The sequence below is a fragment of the Neoarius graeffei genome, chromosome 12 (assembly GCF_027579695.1).
Source record: "Neoarius graeffei isolate fNeoGra1 chromosome 12, fNeoGra1.pri, whole genome shotgun sequence".
Taxonomy (NCBI): domain Eukaryota; kingdom Metazoa; phylum Chordata; class Actinopteri; order Siluriformes; family Ariidae; genus Neoarius; species Neoarius graeffei.
The window spans coordinates 56,862,445-56,885,776 of NC_083580.1; the positions used below are offsets into that span (position 1 = coordinate 56,862,445).

The 23,332-nt window shown below is 42.4% G+C and overlaps 1 protein-coding gene across 7 annotated transcripts in view; it reads left to right on the plus strand.

The window, feature by feature from the left end:
- lmbrd2b (LMBR1 domain containing 2b) overlaps window positions 1–23,332 on the plus strand; it is an 87,766-nt gene that overhangs the window by 23,355 nt on the left and 41,079 nt on the right. For 5 of the 7 annotated variants that reach the window (XM_060936093.1, XM_060936086.1, XM_060936087.1 and 2 more), the window contains exons 4-7: window positions 9,154–9,252; window positions 9,485–9,532; window positions 22,844–23,011; window positions 23,111–23,321. In XM_060936093.1, the coding sequence (XP_060792076.1) occupies window positions 9,154–9,252; window positions 9,485–9,532; window positions 22,844–23,011; window positions 23,111–23,321 (526 nt within the window). Of the gene's footprint in view, window positions 1–9,153; window positions 9,253–9,484; window positions 9,533–15,757; window positions 17,917–22,843; window positions 23,012–23,110; window positions 23,322–23,332 lie in introns of those variants that run through there. The other 2 variants (XM_060936090.1, XM_060936091.1) reach the window with 2 other exon arrangements.

Sequence of the window (23,332 nt, forward strand, 5' to 3'; positions counted from 1 at the left end):
CATTTAAAATGGACTGTGGCAAAGTGGAAAACTGTTCTGTGGTCAGACGAATCAAAATTTGAAGTTCTTTATGGAAATCGGGGACGCCGTGTCATTCGGACTAAAGAAGAGAAGGACGACCCAAGTTGTTATCAGCGCTCAGTTCAGAAGCCTGCATCTCTGATGGTATGGGGTTGCATGAGTGCGTGTGGCATGGGCAGCTTGCACATCTGGAAAGAAACCATCAATGCTGAAAGGTATATCCAGGTTCTAGAGCAACATATGCTCCCATCCAGACGACGTCTCTTTCAGGGAAGACCTTGCATTTTCCAACATGACAATGCCAAACCACATACTGCATCAATTACAGCATCATGGCTGCGTAGAAGAAGGGTCCGGGTACTGAACTGGCCAGCCTGCAGTCCAGATCTTTCACCCATAGAAAACATTTGGCGCATCATAAAACGGAAGATACGACAAAAAAGACCTAAGACAGTTGAGCAACTAGAATCCTACATTAGACAAGAATGGGTTAACATTCCTATCCCTAAACTTGAGCAACTTGTCTCCTCAGTCCCCAGACGTTTACAGACTGTTGTAAAGAGAAAAGGGGATGTCTCACAGTGGGAAACATGGCCTTGTCCCAACTTTTTTGAGATGTGTTGTTGTCATGAAATTTAAAATCACCTAATTTTTCTCTTTAAATGATACATTTTCTCAGTTTAAACATTTGATATGTCATCTATGTTCTATTCTGAATAAAATATGTAATTTTGAAACTTCCACATCATTGCATTCCGTTTTTATTTACAATTTGTACTTTGTCCCAACTTTTTTGGAATCGGGGTTGTAGTTTTGAATGATGAGTTACTGCACTTTTTTATATATGGATTACTCTGTCAAGTTTAAATAGCTTGTGTATTTGTAGTTACATACACACATTTTAATGAAACTTTTCTGAAACCCAGTCATTTCATATTAGGGCAAGTCTACGTTTAAAATTAAACCATGTAGCTATTATAGAAAGAGCAAACTCAACCAAACGCATGATGACTTAAGGCCCAAAGGTCATCTTGGACAACGCAGAATTTTTCCCAGATATGAATAATTTATTTGGTGGTATGCAGATAACATTGGTAACTGATGCAAATTCGACAACTGAACACACAAGTACAAACGGCAGTTTCTGTGAAACTTGTTGCAATTTTATGAACGTTTTTTCCAACTTTGCTTTTAACATGCCATAGTCTACAATGAAAGAAATAAACTATGAAAAATGTTCAGAACGGACAGTTGAGGTCATGGCATGTACAGTAACTGACGCCACACTTAACAAATTTACATCTGATTTGATGTACAGAGAGAGATGAAATGTGGTAATTTTCTCTTTCTTCGTCATAATATCAATCAGTGAGCAAAGTTACAGCGCCCTCCACAATTATTGGCACCCTTCGTTAAGATATGTTCTTAGGCTTCTAATAAATTCATTTAAAAAAATAATATAGGACAACAGTGCAAAAAAAGAGAAAAATCCAACCTTTAATTCAAGTGCATTTATTCAGTGGGGAAAAAATCCCACCTTAAGAAATAATTCTTTTACATGAAATCATGTGTGCCACAATTATTGGCACCCCTGATGTTAATACTTTGTACAACTCCCTTTTGCCAACAAGACAGCACTTAATATTCTCCGATAACATTTCACAAGATGGGAGAATACAGAGAGAGGGATATTCGACCATTCCTCTTTGCACAATCTCTCTAAATCATCCAGAGTCCTGGGTCCTCTCCTATGCACTCTCCTTTTCAGCTCACCCCACAGGTTTTCAATTGGGTTGAGGTCTGGGGACTGAGATGGCCATGGGAGGAGCTTGATTTTGTGTCTGGCGAACCATTTTTGTGTAGATTTGGCCACATGTTTAGGGTCATTATCTTGCTGAAAGACCCAGTGACGACCCATCTTCAGCTTTCGGGTAGAGGCCACCAGATTTTGATTTAAAATGTCCTGGTATTTCGAAGAGTTCCCGGGGCCTTTGGAAGAGAAACAGGCCCACAGCATCACCAATCCTCCCCCATACTTCACAGTGGGCATGAGGTGCTTTTCTGCATACTCATCTTTTGTGATGTATTAGAGTGTTTGTTGCCAAAAAGCTCTATCTTGGTCTCATCTGACCAAAGCACACGGTCCCAGTTGAAGTTCCAGTACCGCTTAGCCAACTCCAGACGTTTACGTTTATGCTTGTAAGTGAGAAAAGGCTTTTTCCGTGCATGCCTCCCAAACAGCTTGTTGGCATGTAGATAGCGCCTGATGGTTGTTATGGAGACTTTGTGACCCCAAGATGCTACTCTTTGATGCAATTCTCTAACAGTGAGCTTTGGAGAACTTTTTACTTCTCTTACCATCCTCCTCACTGTGCGTGGTGGCAAGATAAACTTGCATCCTCGTCCAGGCTTGTTTGCCACTGTTCCAGTTGTTTTAAACTTCTTGATGAGTCCTCTGACTGTAAATATGGGCAGGTGTAGGCGAGTGGCTGTTTTCTTGTAGCCGTTGCCTGACTTATGAAGGTCGACACACATCTGCCTTACTTGAATGACGTGTTCTCTTGTCTTTCCCATGTTGAAGAGTGGATAAGAGAAATAGGCCTCTGTGTTACATCATATTTATACCCCAGGGAAACAGGATGTGATGAATTACTAATTAAAGGTTCCTAGGTACTCTGACTTTATAAACGACAGTAGAAATGACAGAAATTCTTCAATTGCATTTATTTTCTAGGAATTATGGGTGCCAATAATTGTGGAACAGGTGATTTTATGAAAAATAATTATTTCTTAGTCAGGGACTTTTTTATTTTTTAAATTCACTTGAGTTAAGGGTTACAATTTTCAGTGTGAGATTATGCTTCTGCAATAAAAATTGAATTTATTTTAAGGCTTTTAACACATCTTAACCAGGGGTGCCAATAATTGTGGAGGGCGCTTAACTTGTTAGATCTAAAAGCTGTGATAATTACTCAATGGAATCAGTTTTTTTTTCATTGAAATGTAAAGAATAAGGTCCATTTGATATAAAGCACAGTTTAACTTACCTGGTGAGGACTTTTGACAGCAGTTCGAGTGCTTCTTTGTGTCTGTTAGTTTAAAGTATGTGCTTGGATCTGCCAATTTCAAAATGGCTGCCAGTCATGTGACATGAGTTCAGCACAAAAATATTGACTGCAGTGAATGAACCAATCAAATTTAACACCATATACAGGATACAAAATGAATTTTCACCCCTTAGGTCGACCATTCCGCGGACTTGCCTGTTAATTGTACAACCCCGATTCCAAAAAAGTTGGGACAAAGTACAAATTGTAAATAAAAACAGAATGCAATGATGTGGAAGTTTCAAAATTCCATATTTTATTCAGAATAGAACATAGATGACATATCAAATGTTTAAACTGAGAAAATGTATCATTTAAAGAGAAAAATTAGGTGATTTTAAATTTCATGACAACAACACATCTCAAAAAAGTTGGGACAAGGCCATGTTTCCCACTGTGAGACATCCCCTTTTCTCTTTACAACAGTCTGTAAACGTCTGGGGACTGAGGAGACAAGTTGCTCAAGTTTAGGGATAGGAATGTTAACCCATTCTTGTCTAATGTAGGATTCTAGTTGCTCAACTGTCTTAGGTCTTTTTTGTCGTATCTTCCGTTTTATGTTGCGCCAAATGTTTTCTATGGGTGAAAGATCTGGACTGCAGGCTGGCCAGTTCAGTACCCGGACCCTTCTTCTACGCAGCCATGATGCTGTAATTGATGCAGTATGTGGTTTGGCATTGTCATGTTGGAAAAGGCAAGGTCTTCCCTGAAAGAGACGTCGTCTGGATGGGAGCATATGTTGCTCGAGAACCTGGATATACCTTTCAGCATTGATGGTGTCTTTCCAGATGTGTAAGCTGCCCATGCCACACGCACTCATGCAACCCCATACCATCAGAGATGCAGGCTTCTGAACTGAGCGCTGATAACAACTTGGGTCGTCCTTCTCCTCTTTAGTCCGAATGACACGGCGTCCCTGATTTCCATAAAGAACTTCAAATTTTGATTCGTCTGACCACAGAACAGTTTTCCACTTTGCCACAGTCCATTTTAAATGAGCCTTGGCCCAGAGAAGACGTCTGCGCTTCTGGATCATGTTTAGATACGGCTTCTTCTTTGAACTATAGAGTTTTAGCTGGCAACGGCGGATGGCACGGTGAATTGTATTCACAGATAATGTTCTCAGGAAATACTCCTGAGCCCATTTTGTGATTTCCAATACAGAAGCATGCCTGTATGTGATGCAGTGCCGTCTAAGGGCCCGAAGATCACGGGCACCCAGTATGGTTTTCCGGCCTTGACCCTTACGCACAGAGATTCTTCCAGATTCTCTGAATCTTTTGATGATGTTATGCACTGTAGATGATGATGATATGTTCAAACTCTTTGCAATTTTACACTGTCGAACTCCTTTCTGATATTGCTCCACTATTTGTCGGCGCAGAATTAGGGGGATTGGTGATCCTCTTCCCATCTTTACTTCTGAGAGCCGCTGCCACTCCAAGATGCTCTTTTTATACCCAGTCATGTTAATGACCTATTGCCAATTGACCTAATGAGTTGCAATTTGGTCCTCCAGCTGTTCCTTTTTTTGTACCTTTAACTTTTCCAGCCTCTTATTGCCCCTGTCCCAACTTTTTTGAGATGTGTTGCTGTCATGAAATTTCAAATGAGCCAATATTTGGCATGAAATTTCAAAATGTCTCACTTTCGGCATTTGATATGTTGTCTATGTTCTATTGTGAATACAATATCAGTTTTTGGGATTTGTAAATTATTGCATTCCGTTTTTATTTACAATTTGTACTTTGTCTCAACTTTTTTGGAATCGGGGTTGTATTAACTAAACAAATATTAAATATGGAAGAAGAAAACAAGCCAACATAAATCCATGAGTTAAGGAAAATAAGACCAGGTATTGAATTAAGGATGGTGCTGTGTAAAAGGGAAACACGCTCAGGCTGTGTGTAAGTCAGTTCTGTTTGCCATGGCATCTGCTTCATGCTGTGCAGTGCTTTATTCGAGCCAGCGCTAAGTAACCGATCTGGTATGTCTCAAGCTACAGTGTGTCGTATACTCCCGAGTGTGCTGCAAACACATGCCCTTCTACTTTTCTTACACGGCCTCAGGGAAAGTGTGAGGGATTGCAGGCTGAGAGTTGTCGAGACGCATCTCTTTGAATTAAAAAAAAAAAAAAGCAATTGTACACTACCATTCAAAAGTTTGGGGTCACCCAGACAATTTTGTGTTTTCCATGAAAAGTCACACTTTTATTTCCCACCATAAGTTGTAAAATGAATAGAAAATATAGTCGAGACATTTTTCTGGCCATTTTGAGCATTTAATCGACCCCACAAATGTGATGCTCCAGAAACTCAATCTGCTCAAAGGAAGGTCAGTTTTATAGCTTCTCTAAAGAGCTCAACTGTTTTCAGCTGTGCTAACATGATTGTACAAGGGTTTTCTAATCATCCATTAGCCTTCTGAGGCAATGAGCAAACACATTGTACCATTAGAACACTGGAGTGAGAGTTGCTGGAAATGGGCCTCTATACACCTATGGAGATATTGCACCAAAAACCACACATTTGCAGCTAGAATAGTCATTTACCACATTAGCAATGTATAGAGTGGATTTCTGATTAGTTTAAAGTGATCTTCATTGAAAAGAACAGTGCTTTTCTTTCAAAAATAAGGACGTTTCAAAGTGACCCCAAACTTTTGAACGGTAGTGTACATATCAGTTTGGTGTGACCAGTCACCTGGGTACAGTATAGTGTTCTTGTCAAATTTCTTTGCACCTTTTCTGTAACTTGGCCCCATGTGCTGGAACACTGTTAAATATTCTACACACTCACCGGCCACTTTAATAGGCACTATAATGACAGGCGTACGAACACCTTCTGCGCGCTTCGGCAGCACATTGATATCTGAGGTCCGTATCAATGCGCTGCCGAAGCGCGCAGAAGGTGTTAGTACGCCTGTCATTATAGTGCGGACTTTCCATAGCATAGAAAATCGCTACGTTTCAATTTGTGTAACTGAACTTGTTTCATATCACTGGTCATATAAACCTATGTAAACAGGAAAAACGCGGAAGAGTTTGGTCGCATCTAACTACAGCCCCAAAAAATACCATTGGCCATACTGAGCCTAGCTACATTGCTAACAGGAGTGACAGCGCGTCTGACTGCGTCTGACTGACTGGGAGGTTGCGCAAAGCTCGGAGAGGTACGGAGCAGCTCGTCTCAATTCAGATAAGAGCATATTTCATTATGGAAGTACGGTGGACTGTTCCTTTAACCCATCTGAAGTAGTGAACACACACACGTGAGCAATGAGCATGCACACACATACCCAGAGCAGTAGAAAGCCATGCTAACAGTGCCCAGGGAGCAGTTGGGAGTTAGGTGCCTCGCTCAAGGGCACCTCACCGCATATTAACCTAACCTGCATGTCTTTGGATTGTGGGGGAAACCGGAGCACCCGGAGGAAACCCACGCGAACATGGGGAGAACATGCAAACTCCATACAGAAAGGCCCTCGCTGGCCGCTGGGCTCGAACCCAGAACCTTCTTGCTGTGAGGCGACAGCGCTAACCACTACACCACCGTGCCGCCCTGAAACAGCAGGTGTATGGATGTTCCTAATAAAATGGCCGATGAGTGCATGTTTTTATTGGCATATAGACATGAATCAAAAATAGCTTCTGCCTCTGAGAAAGTACGTTTTTTGCCTTTTGCTCATCATTTCAGCTGCATGAGCTTTTCCTTTTATGGAGATTTGTGGGCGTCACTAAATGCAAATCAGCTGTGCCGTGCACGGATCTGGTAATTTACAGGTGATTTATAAACATAAGAACATGAACAAAATCAGTATTACTGAAACTTCGGTTCAACGATGAGGCTCAATATCTCTGAAAAGTGTATTGTGATGTGATTTATTTGATCATATTGTCCAGCCCTAAGAGAGAACCTACAGTATATCTAAACATGATCATGGCCACAGAGGACATTTTGTACTCTTTTTTTAGATAGAAAGTATTTCTTGGTTTTATTAACATAAGTAATATCAGACATGGGCCGCATGGTGGTGTAGTGGTTAGCGCTGTCGCCTCACAGCAAGAAGGTCCGGGTTCGAGCCCCGTGGCCGGCGAGGGCCTTTCTGTGCGGAGTTTGCATGTTCTCCCCGTGTCCACGTGGGTTTCCTCCGGGTGCTCCGGTTTCCCCCACAGTCCAAAGACATGCAGGTTAGGTTAACTGGTGACTCTAAATTGACCGTAGGTGTGAATGTGAGTGTGAATGGTTGTCTGTGTCTATGTGTCAGCCCTGTGATGACCTGGCGATTTGTCCAGGGTGTACCCCGCCTTTCGCCCGTAGTCAGCTGGGATAGGCTCCAGCTTGCCTGCGACCCTGTAGAACAGGATAAAGCGGCTACAGATAATGAGATGAGATGAGAATATCAGACATCACTGTGCTTCCTAAAGATGAATGAATCTCTTCATTTTGCTGCTCATTCCTTTTCACTTTGAGCATTATAATCTTTTCTCCCTCATCACTTCTTTTTATATCTTCAAGATTTTCACATGATCGTAGTTGAAACATGGATAGAAACGGGTTCCGTTCGTCCGTCCGGTCATATTTTCGTTTCCGGGCCATACGTTTAAAACTACTGAAGATATCTTGGTGAAACTTTGTATACACATCAAGCAACATGTGAACAACTGCTTTTTGCTATTTTGGATTTTTGAAAAAAAAGTATTTTTCAAATTTTTACATTAAAAAAAAAAGATTTTGACTTAGTTTCTAAGAGCAGTGTTCGTTTCCGGACCATATATCCAAAACTATTCGTGATATGGATTTGAAACTTGGTATACATGTTAACAAGGTGATGTCGATGCACCTTTTCATACTGAGAAATTTTAAATTTTTCATGTTTCCATGGAAACAGTTTCGGACTTATGCTGCTTTTCCACTACAAACGCGGCTGAGTCGGGCTGAGCCGTGCCGTGCTGAGTCGAGCTGAGCGGGGCTGTTGAAGTTGCATTTCGACTACAACCGCGCTGAACCGTGCTGGCTGGAAGTGGGTGGACACATTGGGTGGAGTTAGCGGAAGTGGGTGGACGTCACGTGATGTCGTTAAGCGGCGCAAACAGTGACATCAGTGATCTTTTAAGCGGTAGTCTCACGACCCGGATAGTAAACAATAAACATGGAGGACATGGAGTCGTTAGCGTTGCTGGTCTTGGTGCTGTGGCTTGTTGTCACCGACAACGCCAACAGATACTGGCAAGAGCGTATAGATGAGGCGAGGCGCATAAGGCTTCAGAAATTCTCGTAATTCGTAATTCTTCTTCTTCCGGGTTTACGGTGTTTACAGATCCCAGCGTGCTCGCGGGGCGTGTGTGGGGATGTGAGGACACTCCTCCTCACCAATCAGTGCACAGGGGAGTGTCTGCTCACGCCCCCAGCCTCACTCAGCTCGGTTTGGCTCACTTCAGCCCCACTCCAAAACCGTGCGAGTTTTGGGCGCTAAGCAGGGCTAAAGCGAGCGGAGTCGTGCTGTTCTAAGGTAGTCGAAACGCGAGCCGTGTCGGGCTGAAGTGAGCTGAAAAAGGGTAGTGGAAAAGGGCCACAAGTCTCTCGGGTTCATCTTGGGGGTCGGTTTTGTTTCCGGAGCAGAACTTAAACTGTGAGTGGTGCGGTCTTGAAAGTTGGTATACGTGTTGATTAAGTAATGTATTATGTGTCTTTTGATACTAAGAAATGTGAGAAATTTTCATTTTTAGCTCACCTGGACCAAAGTTCCGGTGGATTTATGCCATGGGCTGCTGCGGTCAGTGTAAAGAGAGGGAGGTCGGGTTGGTTCCCTGCAGCAGAACTTGCAAAATGTGACACATAATATCATGAAACTTGGTATATAGTTGGTATAAAGGGCGGGGGATATAGATGACTCTGTCGTCTTGTCATTTTTAAGTTTTGTTTTAAAATTGTGAAACGTTTGAATGGAAACTTGGCTACATGTTTTGCTGTGAGGATGCTGGTCACATGATATGAAGTCTCACAGTTTTGGGTTCGTTTCACAGCATTGCGACAGCGTGTCACAAGCCATGGAGCTACATTCCTGATCGGATCATGCCTGTCTTCTGGAGGGTTGTGTACTGGACCTCACAGTGTCTTACATGGTGAGATGACAACACCGTTCCTTACTAACTAATCTTAATCCATCATGAGGTGGACAAACACTTCGCAAACTCTTGGTGTTAAATGTCTATTTAGATTTATATTAATTGGATGTTATGTCCATTTTGTAATGGAGCAGGAGTGGAAAAACTTGCAACCCTACAGCTCTCACTCTGGATTGTATATAATTGTGATAGTCAGGATCCACTTTTTTTTTTTTTCTTCCCCCCAAAGGTACAGTATGTGGACACCTGAACATCACACCTACAGTAGCAGTCAAAAGTTTGGACACACCCACTCATTCATAGTTTTTTTTTTTTTTTCTGTATTTTGACTATTTTCTACATTACAGAACAATACCGAAGACATCAAAACTATGAAATAACATCTGGAACATATACGACAGTCCACCAAATGCTCAGATTATGGGTTTTGGGTTATACCTGCTGCATTAAACTACTAAGTCTCTGTATGCGGGAAATACAAACCAAAGTGAAATTGGACCAAAAAGTTACTGACCTCTGTGACTGAAATCATGTGCACACAACCCAAAGTGGTCCATTTTCCAGGCACTGACTACAGATGATACGGAGCATTGTGAATCCACCAAGAGACAATCTCAACTGTAGATTATTGGCGAATTTCCCAGATTTGTTGAGCAACAGACTACAAAATGCTGCTCGGAAGGTCAAGAAAGCACCTGGTGAACTATTGGCGCTCACACGATCGACGCATTTTCACTACAAATCAAAATGCCATTCGCCGATTTTTATGGCAGAACGAAGATTTATACTTGTCCCAGTCGTCAAAGTCCCTTCCCACGCCATGTGGCGCATAGGGCGGCGCCGATCTCCATTTCCGTAGCCCTCGGCCTCTCGCCTATTACATAGCTAGGGTTACAGTGGAGGGCGGGTCCTCTGGTAACCGCGAAAGTTTGACTCCCCACTCGCATCTGTATTGCAGCGTGCCTTGCCAGACGGCAGTTGGTACCATTTTTATGATGGTCTTTGGTATGACCCGACTGCGAGTAGAACTCACGAGCTCCCAATCAAGAGGCGGACACGCTAACCGCTAGGCCAACTCACGGTTGCCTTGTCCCAGTCGTGGATGATGTTAAAAGTGGTAAATGTATCTCGTAGGGGCGCTTATTCATTGATGGTTACTGGATCAGCCAGCGAAAACGGTGTGCGCTTTTCAACGCCGTTTCTACGCATTCTGTAAACAGCACATCTGGTATAAAAGTCCCGTGACACAACACATACGGAATTACGTGGTAAGGGGAAACAAAAGTGTTAAACACTTTATAGATCCTTCAGAGTAGCCAGCGTTTCCCTTGATGACGCTTTGCGCACTACTGGCATTATCTTAGCCAGCTTCATGAGGGAGTCACCTGGAATGCTTTTCAGTTAACAGCTGTGTTTCGTCAAAAGTGAAATTAGTGCAATTTCTTGCCGCCTTAATGCGTTTGAGATCAAATAGTAATTAATAAAAATACAATAAATAGCCCTATTTCACAACTATACTAATCCATATTATGTCAAGAACCGCTCAGTTAAGTAAAGAGAAACGACATCCGTCATTGCTTTAAGACATGAAGTGTCTTTTATTTAATAAAAATAAAATGTGTCCAAAGTTTGGACTGGTACTGTGCATGAGGTTGTTGGACATCCCATTCCAAAATCATGGGCTTTGAGGCAGTAATATCCTCCACTCTTCTGGGATGGCTTTCTACAAGATTTTGTCTAATGAATAGGGATAAATTCGCATTAGTGAGGTCAGGCACTGGTGTTGGACGAGGAGGCCTGGCTCACAATTGACCTTTCCGTTCATCCCAAAGGATGAAGGCTCTGTGCAGGCCAGTGGAGTTTTTCTACACAAAACTCATCAAATCATGACTTTATGGGCCTCAGATTGTGCACGAGGGCATTGTTTTATGCTGGAACAGGAAAGGGCCTTATTCAAACTGTTGCCACAATGTTGAAAGCATACAGTGGTCTGCAGCAGTAACATTACCCTTCACTGGATCTAAGTGGCCAAACCCTGAAAAACGGCCCCAGACCGTTATTCTTCCTTGACCGATCCTTACTGTTGGCACTATACGCTCCGGTAGGTCGTGTTCTCCTGGCATCCAAGCCCAGATTCATGAGATTCATGAGACTGCCAGGTTGTGATTCGTTACTCCAGAAAACGCATTTCCATTGCTCCAGTGGCAGCATGTTTTACACTACTCCAGCCAGTGCTTGGCATTGTGTATCGCAGGCCTAGAAATTCATATATTTTTTTCACCAGCCTGCCGGACTAGTTACCTTCCAAAGTAACTAGCCAAACAGAAAATCAACTCGCCAAGATTTGTTCATGTATGAATTTTACTTCTGTCAAAAATAACGCAAAAGAGAGTAGTTACCATTGTTCATGACTAATGTGCATTTATTTCAAGACCTGAGTATTTTGATACTGTTGTTAAATACATAAATGAGAACAACACAGAGCACCATAATATAATATCAACAAATCTATTGGAAAACTTGGCAACTTGGTGTATGAGTATTGGAAACAAATATACTTACTATCATGACTATAGCACCCAAAATATGCCCAACATGCTTTCTGTATTTAACCATTTATGAGAGAGAAAGCATTAGGAGCTTCATATTGACGAGGAATCAACTTGAAAAAAATTAATTATTCCATAAAAATCGTATCACAGCCAAGGCCTACCCTGCTCCCACGTTTGCTTATAAGTCCTTTGTCGTTTCTCCTTCTCGTACGCTTTATCAGCGGCCTTTTTCTCCTCTTCAGACTGAGGTCGCTTTGTCCCCGTCTCTGGCGGTTTCTGTACACCTTTCAGAAAATTCCACATCACAATGTAGCTTTGGCAGATGTAGATGTAAACAACAACAAAAACACGTGTTTAAATGGGCGATAATGTGGCCACATCTATTGAATTTGAGAACGTGATTACCGCGATATTCAACGAGATGCGTTATATGCATGCGCAGTAGTGAAAAAACCGACAGCCTGACTTGTATACGATATGATTCGGAATTCTTCGGTATTTTCCGTCCTGCCGATAAACACATCGATTAACACAGACACGGCACACGCTTAATATGTGGTGGCTTTAGTTGACGGTGTGTCTGAATCTTCGCTTCATATATATTTCTTATTTTCAACTAGCCAGCCGGGCTGGCTAGTGATAGGAGTTACCCACCAAATGACAAATTAAGCCGCCTTGGGCGACCGGACCACCGCGAATTTCGAGCCGTGTATCGTGATCTTAGACTTGTGCGCAGCTGCTTGGTCATGGAAGTCCGTTTCATGAGGCTCCTGATGCATAGCGTTTGTTGCCTCCAGGGGCAGTTTGGAGCTCTATAGCGAGTGATGCAAGCGAGGAAAAGAGATTTTTACACGCTACATGCTTCAGCACTGCTCTGTAACTTTGCGTGGTCTGTAGATTTATGTCCGAGCCTTTATTGCTCCTAGACGTGTCTGTTTCACAAGAATAGCACTTACAGTATTACTGTCTTGTGACCCATTCTACTGCCAATGTTTGTCTATGGAGATTGCATGGCAGTGTGCTTGAGTTTATGCACCTTTTATAAATGGGTGTGTCCGAAACGCCTGAGCTCAATAGTCAGGAGACGTGTTGACATACTTTTGTGTCCACACAGATGAATTGTGCTTCTGTGACTTGGTGGAGGACCAATATGATTGTTCCGATTTGCTTGTTTCCTTGCCGAGTACTAATGGCAAAGTTGTGATGCCTTATTAAAGACCCACGCTACATCTCACACACACTGCACGTAAGGTCAAGGTCAAGAGCTGACGACTTTGTTATTAGTACCCAGAAATATACCAAGCAGACTCTGCTAGTTCCAAAGGAAACTGCCCTGGTGATCCAGAGCAAAACAACCTAATAATAAGTAGTTAAATTTACAACCCCGATTCCAAAAAAGTTGGGACAAAGTACAAATTGTAAGTAAAAATGGAATGCAATGATGTGGAAGTTTCAAAATTCCATATTTTATTCAGAATAGAACATAGATGACATATCAAATGTTTAAACTGAGAAAATGTATCATTTAAAGAGAAAAATTAGGTGATTTTAAATTTCATGACAACACCACATCTCAAAGTTGGGACAAGGCCATGTTTACCACTGTGAGACATCCCCTTTTCTCTTTACAACAGTCTGTAAACGTCTGGGGACTGAGGAGACAAGTTGCTCAAGTTTAGGGATAGGAATGTTAACCCATTCTTGTCTAATGTAGGATTCTAGTTGCTCAACTGTCTTAGGTCTTTTTTGTCGTATCTTCCGTTTTATGATGCGCCAAATGTTTTCTATGGGTGAAAGATCTGGACTGCAGGCTGGCCAGTTCAGTACCCGGACCCTTCTTCTACGCAGCCATGATGCTGTAATTGATGCAGTATGTGGTTTGGCATTGTCATGTTGGAAAATGCAAGGTCTTCCCTGAAAGAGACGTCGTCTGGATGGGAGCATATGTTGCTCTAGAACCTGGATATACCTTTCGGCATTAATGGTGTCTTTCCAGATGTGTAAGCTGCCCATGCCACACGCACTAATGCAACCCCATACCATCAGAGATGCAGGCTTCTGAACTGAGCGCTGATAACAACTTGGGTCGTCCTTCTCCTCTTTAGTCCGAATGACACGGCGTCCCTGATTTCCATAAAGAACTTCAAATTTTGATTCGTCTGACCACAGAACAGTTTTCCACTTTGCCACAGTCCATTTTAAATGAGCCTTGGCCCAGAGAAGACGTCTGTGCTTCTGGATCATGTTTAGATACAGCTTCTTCTTTGAACTATAGAGTTTTAGCTGGCAACGGCGGATGGCACGGTGAATTGTGTTCACAGATAATGTTCTCTGGAAATATTCCTGAGCCCATTTTGTGATTTCCAATACAGAAGCATGCCTGTATGTGATGCAGTGCCGTCTAAGGGCCCGAAGATCACGGGCACCCAGTATGGTTTTCCGGCCTTGACCCTTACGCACAGAGATTCTTCCAGATTCTCTGAATCTTTTGATGATGATATGTTCAAACTCTTTGCAATTTTACACTGTCGAACTCCTTTCTGATATTGCTCCACTATTTGTCGGCACAGAATTAGGGGGATTGGTGATCCTCTTCCCATCTTTACTTCTGAGAGCTGCTGCCACTCCAAGATGCTCTTTTTATACCCAGTCATGTTAATGACCTATTGCCAGTTGACCTAATGAGTTGCAATTTGGTCCTCCAGCTGTTCCTTTTTTGTACCTTTAACTTTTCCAGCCTCTTATTGCCCTGTCCCAACTTTTTTGAGATGTGTTGCTGTCATGACATTTCAAATGAGCCAATATTTGGCATGAAATTTCAAAATGTCTCACTTTTGACATTTGATATGTCGTCTATGTTCTATTGTGAATACAATATCAGTTTTTGAGATTTGTAAATTATTGCATTCCGTTTTTATTTACAATTTGTACTTTGTCCCAACTTTTTTGGAATCGGGATTGTATATAGCGCCTTTCTCATACCCAAGGTCGCTTTACAGTTATAAGGAACGGGGGGTCCACCAAATAAAGGTCAGGATGTCATTCCAATGGCGTAGCAGCCACAGTCCCACCAAAAGGCGCACGAAAACAAGTCCCACGCCGCCTGCACAGCCACTGGAACACCCCGCCAAGCACAAAAGCACCACCACACAGAGCGCTGGACAACTCCGTTGTCAAAATGAGCAACGAGCTCACCACAGTCCATAGCAAGGAGCACAGGCATCATCCATGGCGAACCAAGACCTGGAGGGAACCAACGCCCAAAACTGGGTCCGGAACTGCACCACAACCGGCAGACAAAACACTCAAACATCAAACCACACAAACACAAAAAAGAAAAACAGAAGGGAAAATAAAATAAAAAGCTCCGGTGAGAAGCAGCAGCCAGAATGCACACAGCGTACTCTCAACTGGAAACGAGGAGAGGGGGGAAAAAAAACAAAAAACTATTGTTTCATTCTTTATGTGGACCTAAGGTTAGGTCTTACAAGATGCACATACCATGAGATCATTAAAACAGAATGTACTGGAATACAGCTTTCTTGGTGGTGTTAACTTCAAGCAGCGTTTTCACAATGTTCTGGATTCCCAGGGTGCCTTACATGGGATATGCGCAAGAGACTCATGTTGTGTTCGGAGCATCCACTTGCCCACTGTATAGTGAATCAGACGGTTTGTAGTGCTGATTAAATTCTTAACTGTAAATTTCATTCACTATTCACAATTTCATGCAGTACAAAATTGTTGTAAGGCACACCAAAACGTACTGTACAGAAGCTACATTGGTCGACTTGGACCGTCATGCATTGTGGCCCACCGTGCGAGTTGCAGAGTTTTGTTGAAAAAATTTTTAGACAAGATTTATTTTTCTGGCGGCACGGTGGCGTAGTGGTTAGCACTGTCGCCTCACAGCAAGAAGGTCCGGGTTCGAGCCCCGTGGCCGGCGAGGGCCTTTCTGTGTGGAGTTTGCATGTTCTCCCCGTGTCCGCGTGGGTTTCCTCCGGGTGCTCCGGTTTCCCCCACAGTCCAAAGACATGCAGGTTCGGTTAACTGGTGACTCTAAATTGACCGTAGGTGTGAGTGTGAATGGTTGTCTGTGTCTATGTGTCAGCCCTGTGATGACCTGGCGACTTGTCCAGGGTGTACCTCGCCCGCCTTTCGCCCGTAGTCAACTGGGATAGGCTCCAGCTTGCCTGCGACCCTGTAGAACAGGATAAAGTGGCTACAGATAATGAGATGAGATGAATTGTGAAGAGAAATGTCAGTTACACTGTGTCCTTATCCATAAATAGCAATGTTGGTGTCAATGTTCTGGCGTTTTGTTTGTGACCGAGATAATAATTATGAATATCTGGCGCGTAATTATGTAGCAGTGCGACATCATCCCCCTCATGTCTGAAATGTATCAACAGCTGTCTGGCGCACTAGTGAGTGAGTGGGTGGACAATCTGAACCAGCAATAGTGATGTATAGACATTATTCTAAATGCGATCTTATAACGTTTTGTGCACGGAGCGGAGCCCCATACTAAAGAGAATGCATCAACCTGATTTTTTGATGGCTTGACCGTATGATGTCTGTCCATACGAACGTGTACCACCGCAGGGAACCCGATCTTAAGTGCAAGGCAATGTATCTCATAAACACTTGACCGCCGGACAACAAAATTTTATATTTTTTATTTTGGATTTTTATCCAGCACTTATTTTTAACTTGCTTTTTAAAAAAATAACCTGGGATTATTTACTAACACATTTTCCGCAAAATATTCACGACACTTTCATATAAAACTAGTTAAAACAGTTTTATTCGTCCACTAGCTTGTTAAACAGTTGACAGTTTCTGTGATGTAAGTGCCGGAAGAGTTTTATTGAAAAGATGCTAGCAGACAGATCCAAAACATAGACAAAGACAGGCAGTGGTCGAGTGAGGCACAGGCAGGATATCCGTGGTAATGCAATACTCCAAGTCCAAAAAAAACACACAAGCAGGCTCAAAACCAGGCAAGTGATACAAAATACAAGGCTTGGTAATGTCAGACGCAGGGTACAGAGCGTATATTTCGCAAAGTGTATGTGTTACTGAGAGTCCTCATATGTATGCGCTGTGATTGCACTCTAATCAGGAACAGGTGCATGGTAATTAGTCCTAATGGTCCTGCATGCGCGTTGCAGTCTGCAGTTGTACGCTCTTATTATTCTGTTCAGTTTGATTTCGTGCCCTTGCAAATATTTTGCTCATACACTCGAGCTCCACTCTTAGGCAGCATCTAAATATAGATTTATTATTATTATTACAGACGTGGGAACAATCGTCATACCCTCTTTTAATGCCTGGGTAAATGAAAAAAAAAACCCAAAAAACAGGTGATTGGAATATTATTACTCCGTCCCATCTATAGGCCAAACATTTCTGACCTATAGACAGCGACACTGTAACTCCTTAAACAGCTCAGTCATGAAAGTGTTCCGGAATTTCCCGGAATTCCGGGTTTTTAGATTTTCCGCTGGATTTTTTCTGCTAATGACCCAGAAATCCGGATATTTGACAAAACTCTTGAAAATCTCCGGTTTTCCGAATGGAGAAATTTATTTTTCGGATTTTTCGCATTCCTAGACGCGGCGTAATACTTCGCATCGTCCTTGCATGGGCGCAGTCCTTAAATAGCCCAAACATAGTTCACGGATTAAAGACAGGTGTTCTTTGTTAATGGCACACGTGCCGGCGCTCGTTAGGTGCGCGCGCCCAAGGCGCGCCTTCAGGTGCACGAGCTAAGGCACACAGGACTGACACTGTTCTGCGCAAGCGCAACACAATCGCACTAGAAAGCGTGTTCAAGCTGCCAGTGTAGCTGCAGTCTTTTTAGTTGCGAATTACAAGTATTTCCTCGTGTTAATAATTCGCCATGTCAAAACAAGCAAAACTTTCCTCCTTCTTTCGACGTGAAGAGAGGTAAGCAATTTATTATATATTTTTTTTCCATCAAAGTTCCATTTTGTGGTTTCGAAGCTAAGTTTTAGTGCCGTTTCTAGAACACAACATCAAGAAAACGTGGAAGAAACAGCAATAATGGAAGAGCCGGTTTCTAAGCTGCCTAAAACTAGCAATGGTAATTATTTTTTGTTACATAATGTGCTCAGGCTGCCAGTCAGTGTGTGACACACACACACACACACACACACACCCACCCCCTACGCCCCTGATTTACATGAGAAATGTGGTATTCATTGGTGTGTTTAAATTTACAGACAATACGAACTAATGTAAACAATTGGCTTCAACTCGCATAAATCTGAATTGGAAATGTTTAGTTCACTTTAGCTTCTGCAAACACACAACTCTACTAAAAGATCGATAAACGAGGCTCAACGTCCCCAACATTGAAACCTGAAAGCTTTAGAAACTCTAACAGACCTTTACTTTTTAACAGTACTGTTTTGGGGTTTTGCTGAGTTTACCTTCAACTGTCTGATTTTTTTTTTTTCAAAGTAATGAGCTGTGTATCCAGGAAAATCACCGTGTTTTCTAAATGCACTCCTGAAAATTACTCATTAACTCGGGGAATTAAATTTGATATTTTTGACGTGTTAATCATTAATGTACATGAAAGAAAAAGGCTTAAAAGTTATAACTTGTTTTAGTGAAAATAAGTACTAAAATGCACTAGAATGCAGGGTTTTGTGTGTTTGTTATTAAAATATTTTCGGGGGATGTTGCCCCGCCCGCCCTGGGGGGCCCCCCCCATTTCAGGGTTTTTTTCCTTTGCTCCACTTTCATCTCTAAGCTCATGATGGTAACATTGCAGGTTCAGCCATGAGCTCAGTTTGGTCGGTTAAACTGGTGGTGAATTGCAAACCCCGGACCAGAATCCTTATAGACGTTTAGTGGAAAACAAAACCGCAAACTCTCACTGGCTGAGATGAAAGCAGCAAACACTAACTCTTCAGTTTGTAAACCAGTTCTACAGTTTCACACATCTCAAAGTACAGAGTCCATGTGAAATAGAACAGAGAGGAAATGAGACTTTCTCATTGCTTTTTGTGTTGTTTCATACGGTTTCACTTTTGTTTGATCATCCAACCTTGTAATTTGACAATAAATCACAGATCCACTTGTTACTCATGGCAGAGTGGGGTTTTTTTTTTCTTTTTTTTTTTTCCCCCACTCGTGCAACGCTATGTTAATCTGTTTAAAAAAAAAAAAAATTGATCTATTACTTCGAGCTGCGTATTTTCGGCTTTGTATTCAGATCACGATTCTCCTGATTCTTTTGCCATTTTCGAAAAGAAACGATGTTTTCTTGCTCATTTGATTGACTTCTCAAATCTGATTGGTCAGAATTCATTGATTAATTTTCTATAACCGCAGCTCTGACAGCAAATCATATGTTTATACTGATGCACTCATTCGAATCTGTTCTGGTTTCTATTGTTCGTAAGCAGTAATTCAGAGGAACTTGTATGGCGGATGCTTGATAGAAACATTAAAAAGTAAATACAGTATAATTGTTGATACGGTGAATGTTTATTTTCCATGTTTGGAAAGAGTCTCTAATGTTAGTGCTTAAAGTGCATATCCTGGACCAATTTCGTTGTTTTTTAATATGAAAGTATGTCCCTTTACACACTCATCCAGAAGGGTAATTTTGCACAAGGCCGTCTGTCTACAGCAGAAAAAAATAAAGTAAAACGCGTCTGGAAAAATCCCAAGGGAGTCTGGAGCCAGGTTCGTGACGTTACCTGCAGAAGCGCCAGCAGGCTGTGCTATGGAATCAATTTTGTGCCAAAATGTTCATACAATACTTTTGAAATATCAAACAAAAACGACAAATCAAAATACACAAAAAGGAAAAAAAAGTCAATTTTTTTAGACTGGCAAACAAATTATTCGTGTAATCGTGCAAAATATCAGTCTATTACTCTTCAGAAACCTTTTATTTTTGTTCCGCGTCTTTCTCAGTTTTGTTTGCCGTAATTTATTTTGGTTGCGATTCCAGCTTTCTCGTTTGCGCTCCCTGACTTTTTGCTTGCAGTTTTGGCACAAACTTGACGTGTGGGTGGGCTGTCCAGGAATGCATTCCCATTGGTTAACTTGTGTTTGACTGACAGCTACGCTCAGCCATTCCCTACTCGGATTCTGGCGGACTGTTTGACGAGTGACCGATCCATTGACGGTAAACAAGGATCGAGTGGACTTCAGTGGCGACTATGATATTGAATTAATTCAACAAAGTATAAATTCAATATCATAGTCGCCATTGAAGTCCACTCGATCCTTGTTTACCGTCAATGGATCGGTCACTCGTCAAACAGTCCGCCAGAATCCGAGTAGGGAATGGCTGAGCGTAGCTGTCAGTCAAACACAAGTTAGCCAATGGGAATGCATTCCTGGACAGCCCACCTACACGTCAAGTTTGTGCCAAAACTGCAAGCAAAAAGTCAGGGAGCGCAAACGAGAAAGCTGGAATCGCAACCAAAATAAATTACGGCAAACAAAACTGAGAAAGACGCGGAACAAAAATAAAAGGTTTCTGAAGAGTAATAGACTGATATTTTGCACGATTACACGAATAATTTGTTTGCCAGTCTAAAAAAATTGACTCTTTTTTTTTCTTTTTGTGTATTTTGATTTGTCGTTTTTGTTTGATATTTCAAAAGTATTGTATGAACATTTTGGCACAAAATTGATTCCATACTGTGCGAGCTTTGCACAGTTTCAGTGCACAGCCTGTGTAGACCAAGCGATCCCGTTTCTCTCTCATTGTCCGGTCTTTTGGAAAACGATTCGTACTAATCCCGTCAAGACTGGTGTTGCTACACCCTCCTACGATACATCTGTTAATCATTTTAATAATTACGCGATAACGTTGAAGAAATCTGCAAAAAACCACCAGGTCGTTTTCTCATAAACAAACCAGCACTGACGTAGGATTCAGAGGGAGGCGTCCCGCACGCCACGTCACGAAAATCAATGTTTGCCGGGAAATCCAAATGCCAAGTTTTTTCAGAGGCGGACCAATTTGCCTCAAATGGCTTGATTTCAACTGAATTTTTCTGGTATTGCGCAAGGTACAAAAATTGCACAAAAGGCAAAATGTTACAGATATTTGACCAAAGTTTAATATAAAATAGGAGAATTACATTGATCTTACTCCTGAATTTACCCGTGATATGCACTTTAAATCCTGTAACTTGGATTTTTCCATCATGGGACAGTCTTCAGGAATGCCGAGGTCATGCTTTCCCATTTCCTGTTAACACCACAAGCTCCAGTTTTGTTGTGCATCTTATTGACTTCAATAACATTTTCTTCTGCAGCCACCCCAGACTCGAGTGTGACTTGACTTGGACTTGAGCACTGATGACTCAGACTCGTGCAAAAACTCCATTTGGACTCGTAAATTGGAGATGAGGACTCTGATTTTTCTTTATTATAATAATAACAATTTCAATTTATATAGCGCCTTTCTCAAAATCCAAGGTCGCTTTACAATTATAGGGAGAAAAAAAAGTCCACCAAATAGAGGTCAGGATGTTATTCCAATGGTGTAGCAGCCACAGTCCCACCAGAAGGCGCACGAAAACAAGTCCCACACCGCCAGCACAGCCGCTGCGATGCTGCCAGACAACATCACTTGGAACACTACACCATGGATCCACAAAGCAAGTACAGAAGCACCGCCACGCAGAGCGCCAGTACGTCCCAAACCGCCTGCACAGCCGCTGCGACACCACCAAGCAACATTGCTCGGAACATCACGCCAAGCACTAAAGCATAGAGCGCTGGACAACCATGATGTTAAAATGAGCAACGAGCTCACTGCAGTCCATAACTAGGAGCACAGGCATCACCCACGGCGAACCAAGGCCTGGAGGGAACCGACGCTCAAAACTGGGTCCGGCGCCACACCACCACTGGCAGACAAAAACACTCAAACAAAAACAAACATCAGACTACACACACAAAAATTAAAAATTAAAAAAATTTTAAAAAGGAGAGAAAATAAAATAAAAAGCTCCAGTGAGAACCAGCAGCCAGAATGCGCACGACGTACTCTCAAACGGAAACGGAAAACATTTTTTTTTTTTTGTAACACACCATGATAATTTGGCATAAGATATATAAATATCTACATTAATTTTTGTACTATTTCATGTAAGAGTGCCACACCGGCACGCCTTGGCTTGTGCATTAGATAGACTCTCGGGCGTGCTCCGGACAGCGCGCGCACCAAGCGAATTCTCGCACGTGCACCGTATAAACGACTCGCACCTGCACAGGATTAAGGCGCAATCAGCACGCCTATATAAAAACTGTGAAAACGCACGCACTTTGCAAAGTATCGAGTTGCGTTGCTAACACGTTCCCGAGCCTTATTTCCTCATTTGAGTTCCTGTTTCTCCTCTTTGATTCTGCCGAGTCTACGGTAGCCTGTTTGTGCCTCGCTCGACCTATCGCCTGTTTTTACGATTTTGCCTGCCGTTCTGGATTGTTTGCCTGTCTTTGCTTGTATTAATAAACATACCTTCTGCACTTACATCCGTCTCCCAACCATCTCTGACAGAATACTTCACACTTCAGGAACAAACTAATGTTAATGGTGCTGAAACAGCCACCGTCAAATGGTGCGGTTGGAGTCTTGGACTCAGATCAACGGTGGACTCGACTCAATTTTTTTTTTTTTCCTCATGACTTGGACTTGAACACTGGGGACTCGAGACTGGGCTCGGACTCGAGGTTTAGTGACTCGACTCCAACACCGAGCCACGCTTCAGCTGTGTGTGCGAGGTCATGTAGTACAATGTCTGTTGTCATTGGTGACAGTAAAGATGCTGCAGATTTGATGCTATTCTTGAATCAAATTATATTGAGAAATGAATCAAGGTCATGATTTTCCATACGATCTTTGGCGCAGTAATATCAGCTGCTTTTGATGCATCACTTTGCACATTTGTTCTTTGATTGAGTTACTGATTCTTAGTTTATAATTAATTTCAGCAGTCGACTGGCATGAATTGTTGCATGTTTGTTTCCAGGCTTCTTCTGCCCTTTATGCAATCATATGCTCGCTCGGGAGGCTTCTCCATCACAAGCAAAATAAAGACGGCGCTCATCGAGAACGCCATCTACTACGGCACGTACCTGTTTATATTCGGCTCTTTGCTCATCTACGTAGCTGTACGTCCTCAGTGGAGTCTTTCCTGGTAAGAGCACCTCAGCAGTCGCACAGCCTACACACTAGCCTTGCATGGTCACTGTGGTTTATGACGACAAAACCACTTTTGAACTAATCTTTTGATCAGGTACGAGCTGCAGACAATTGGCATCACAGCGGCCAACACATGGGGTCTGTTCCTGTTGGTGCTGCTGATGGGCTACGGCCTGGTGGAAATCCCACGCTCTTACTGGGAAGCTTCTAAACAAGGACACTTGCTCATTAAGACTTACTTCAAAGCAGCAAAGCTGATGACTGAGAAAGCAGACGCAGAGGAGAACCTGGAGGATGTCATGGAGGTGGGTAGTAC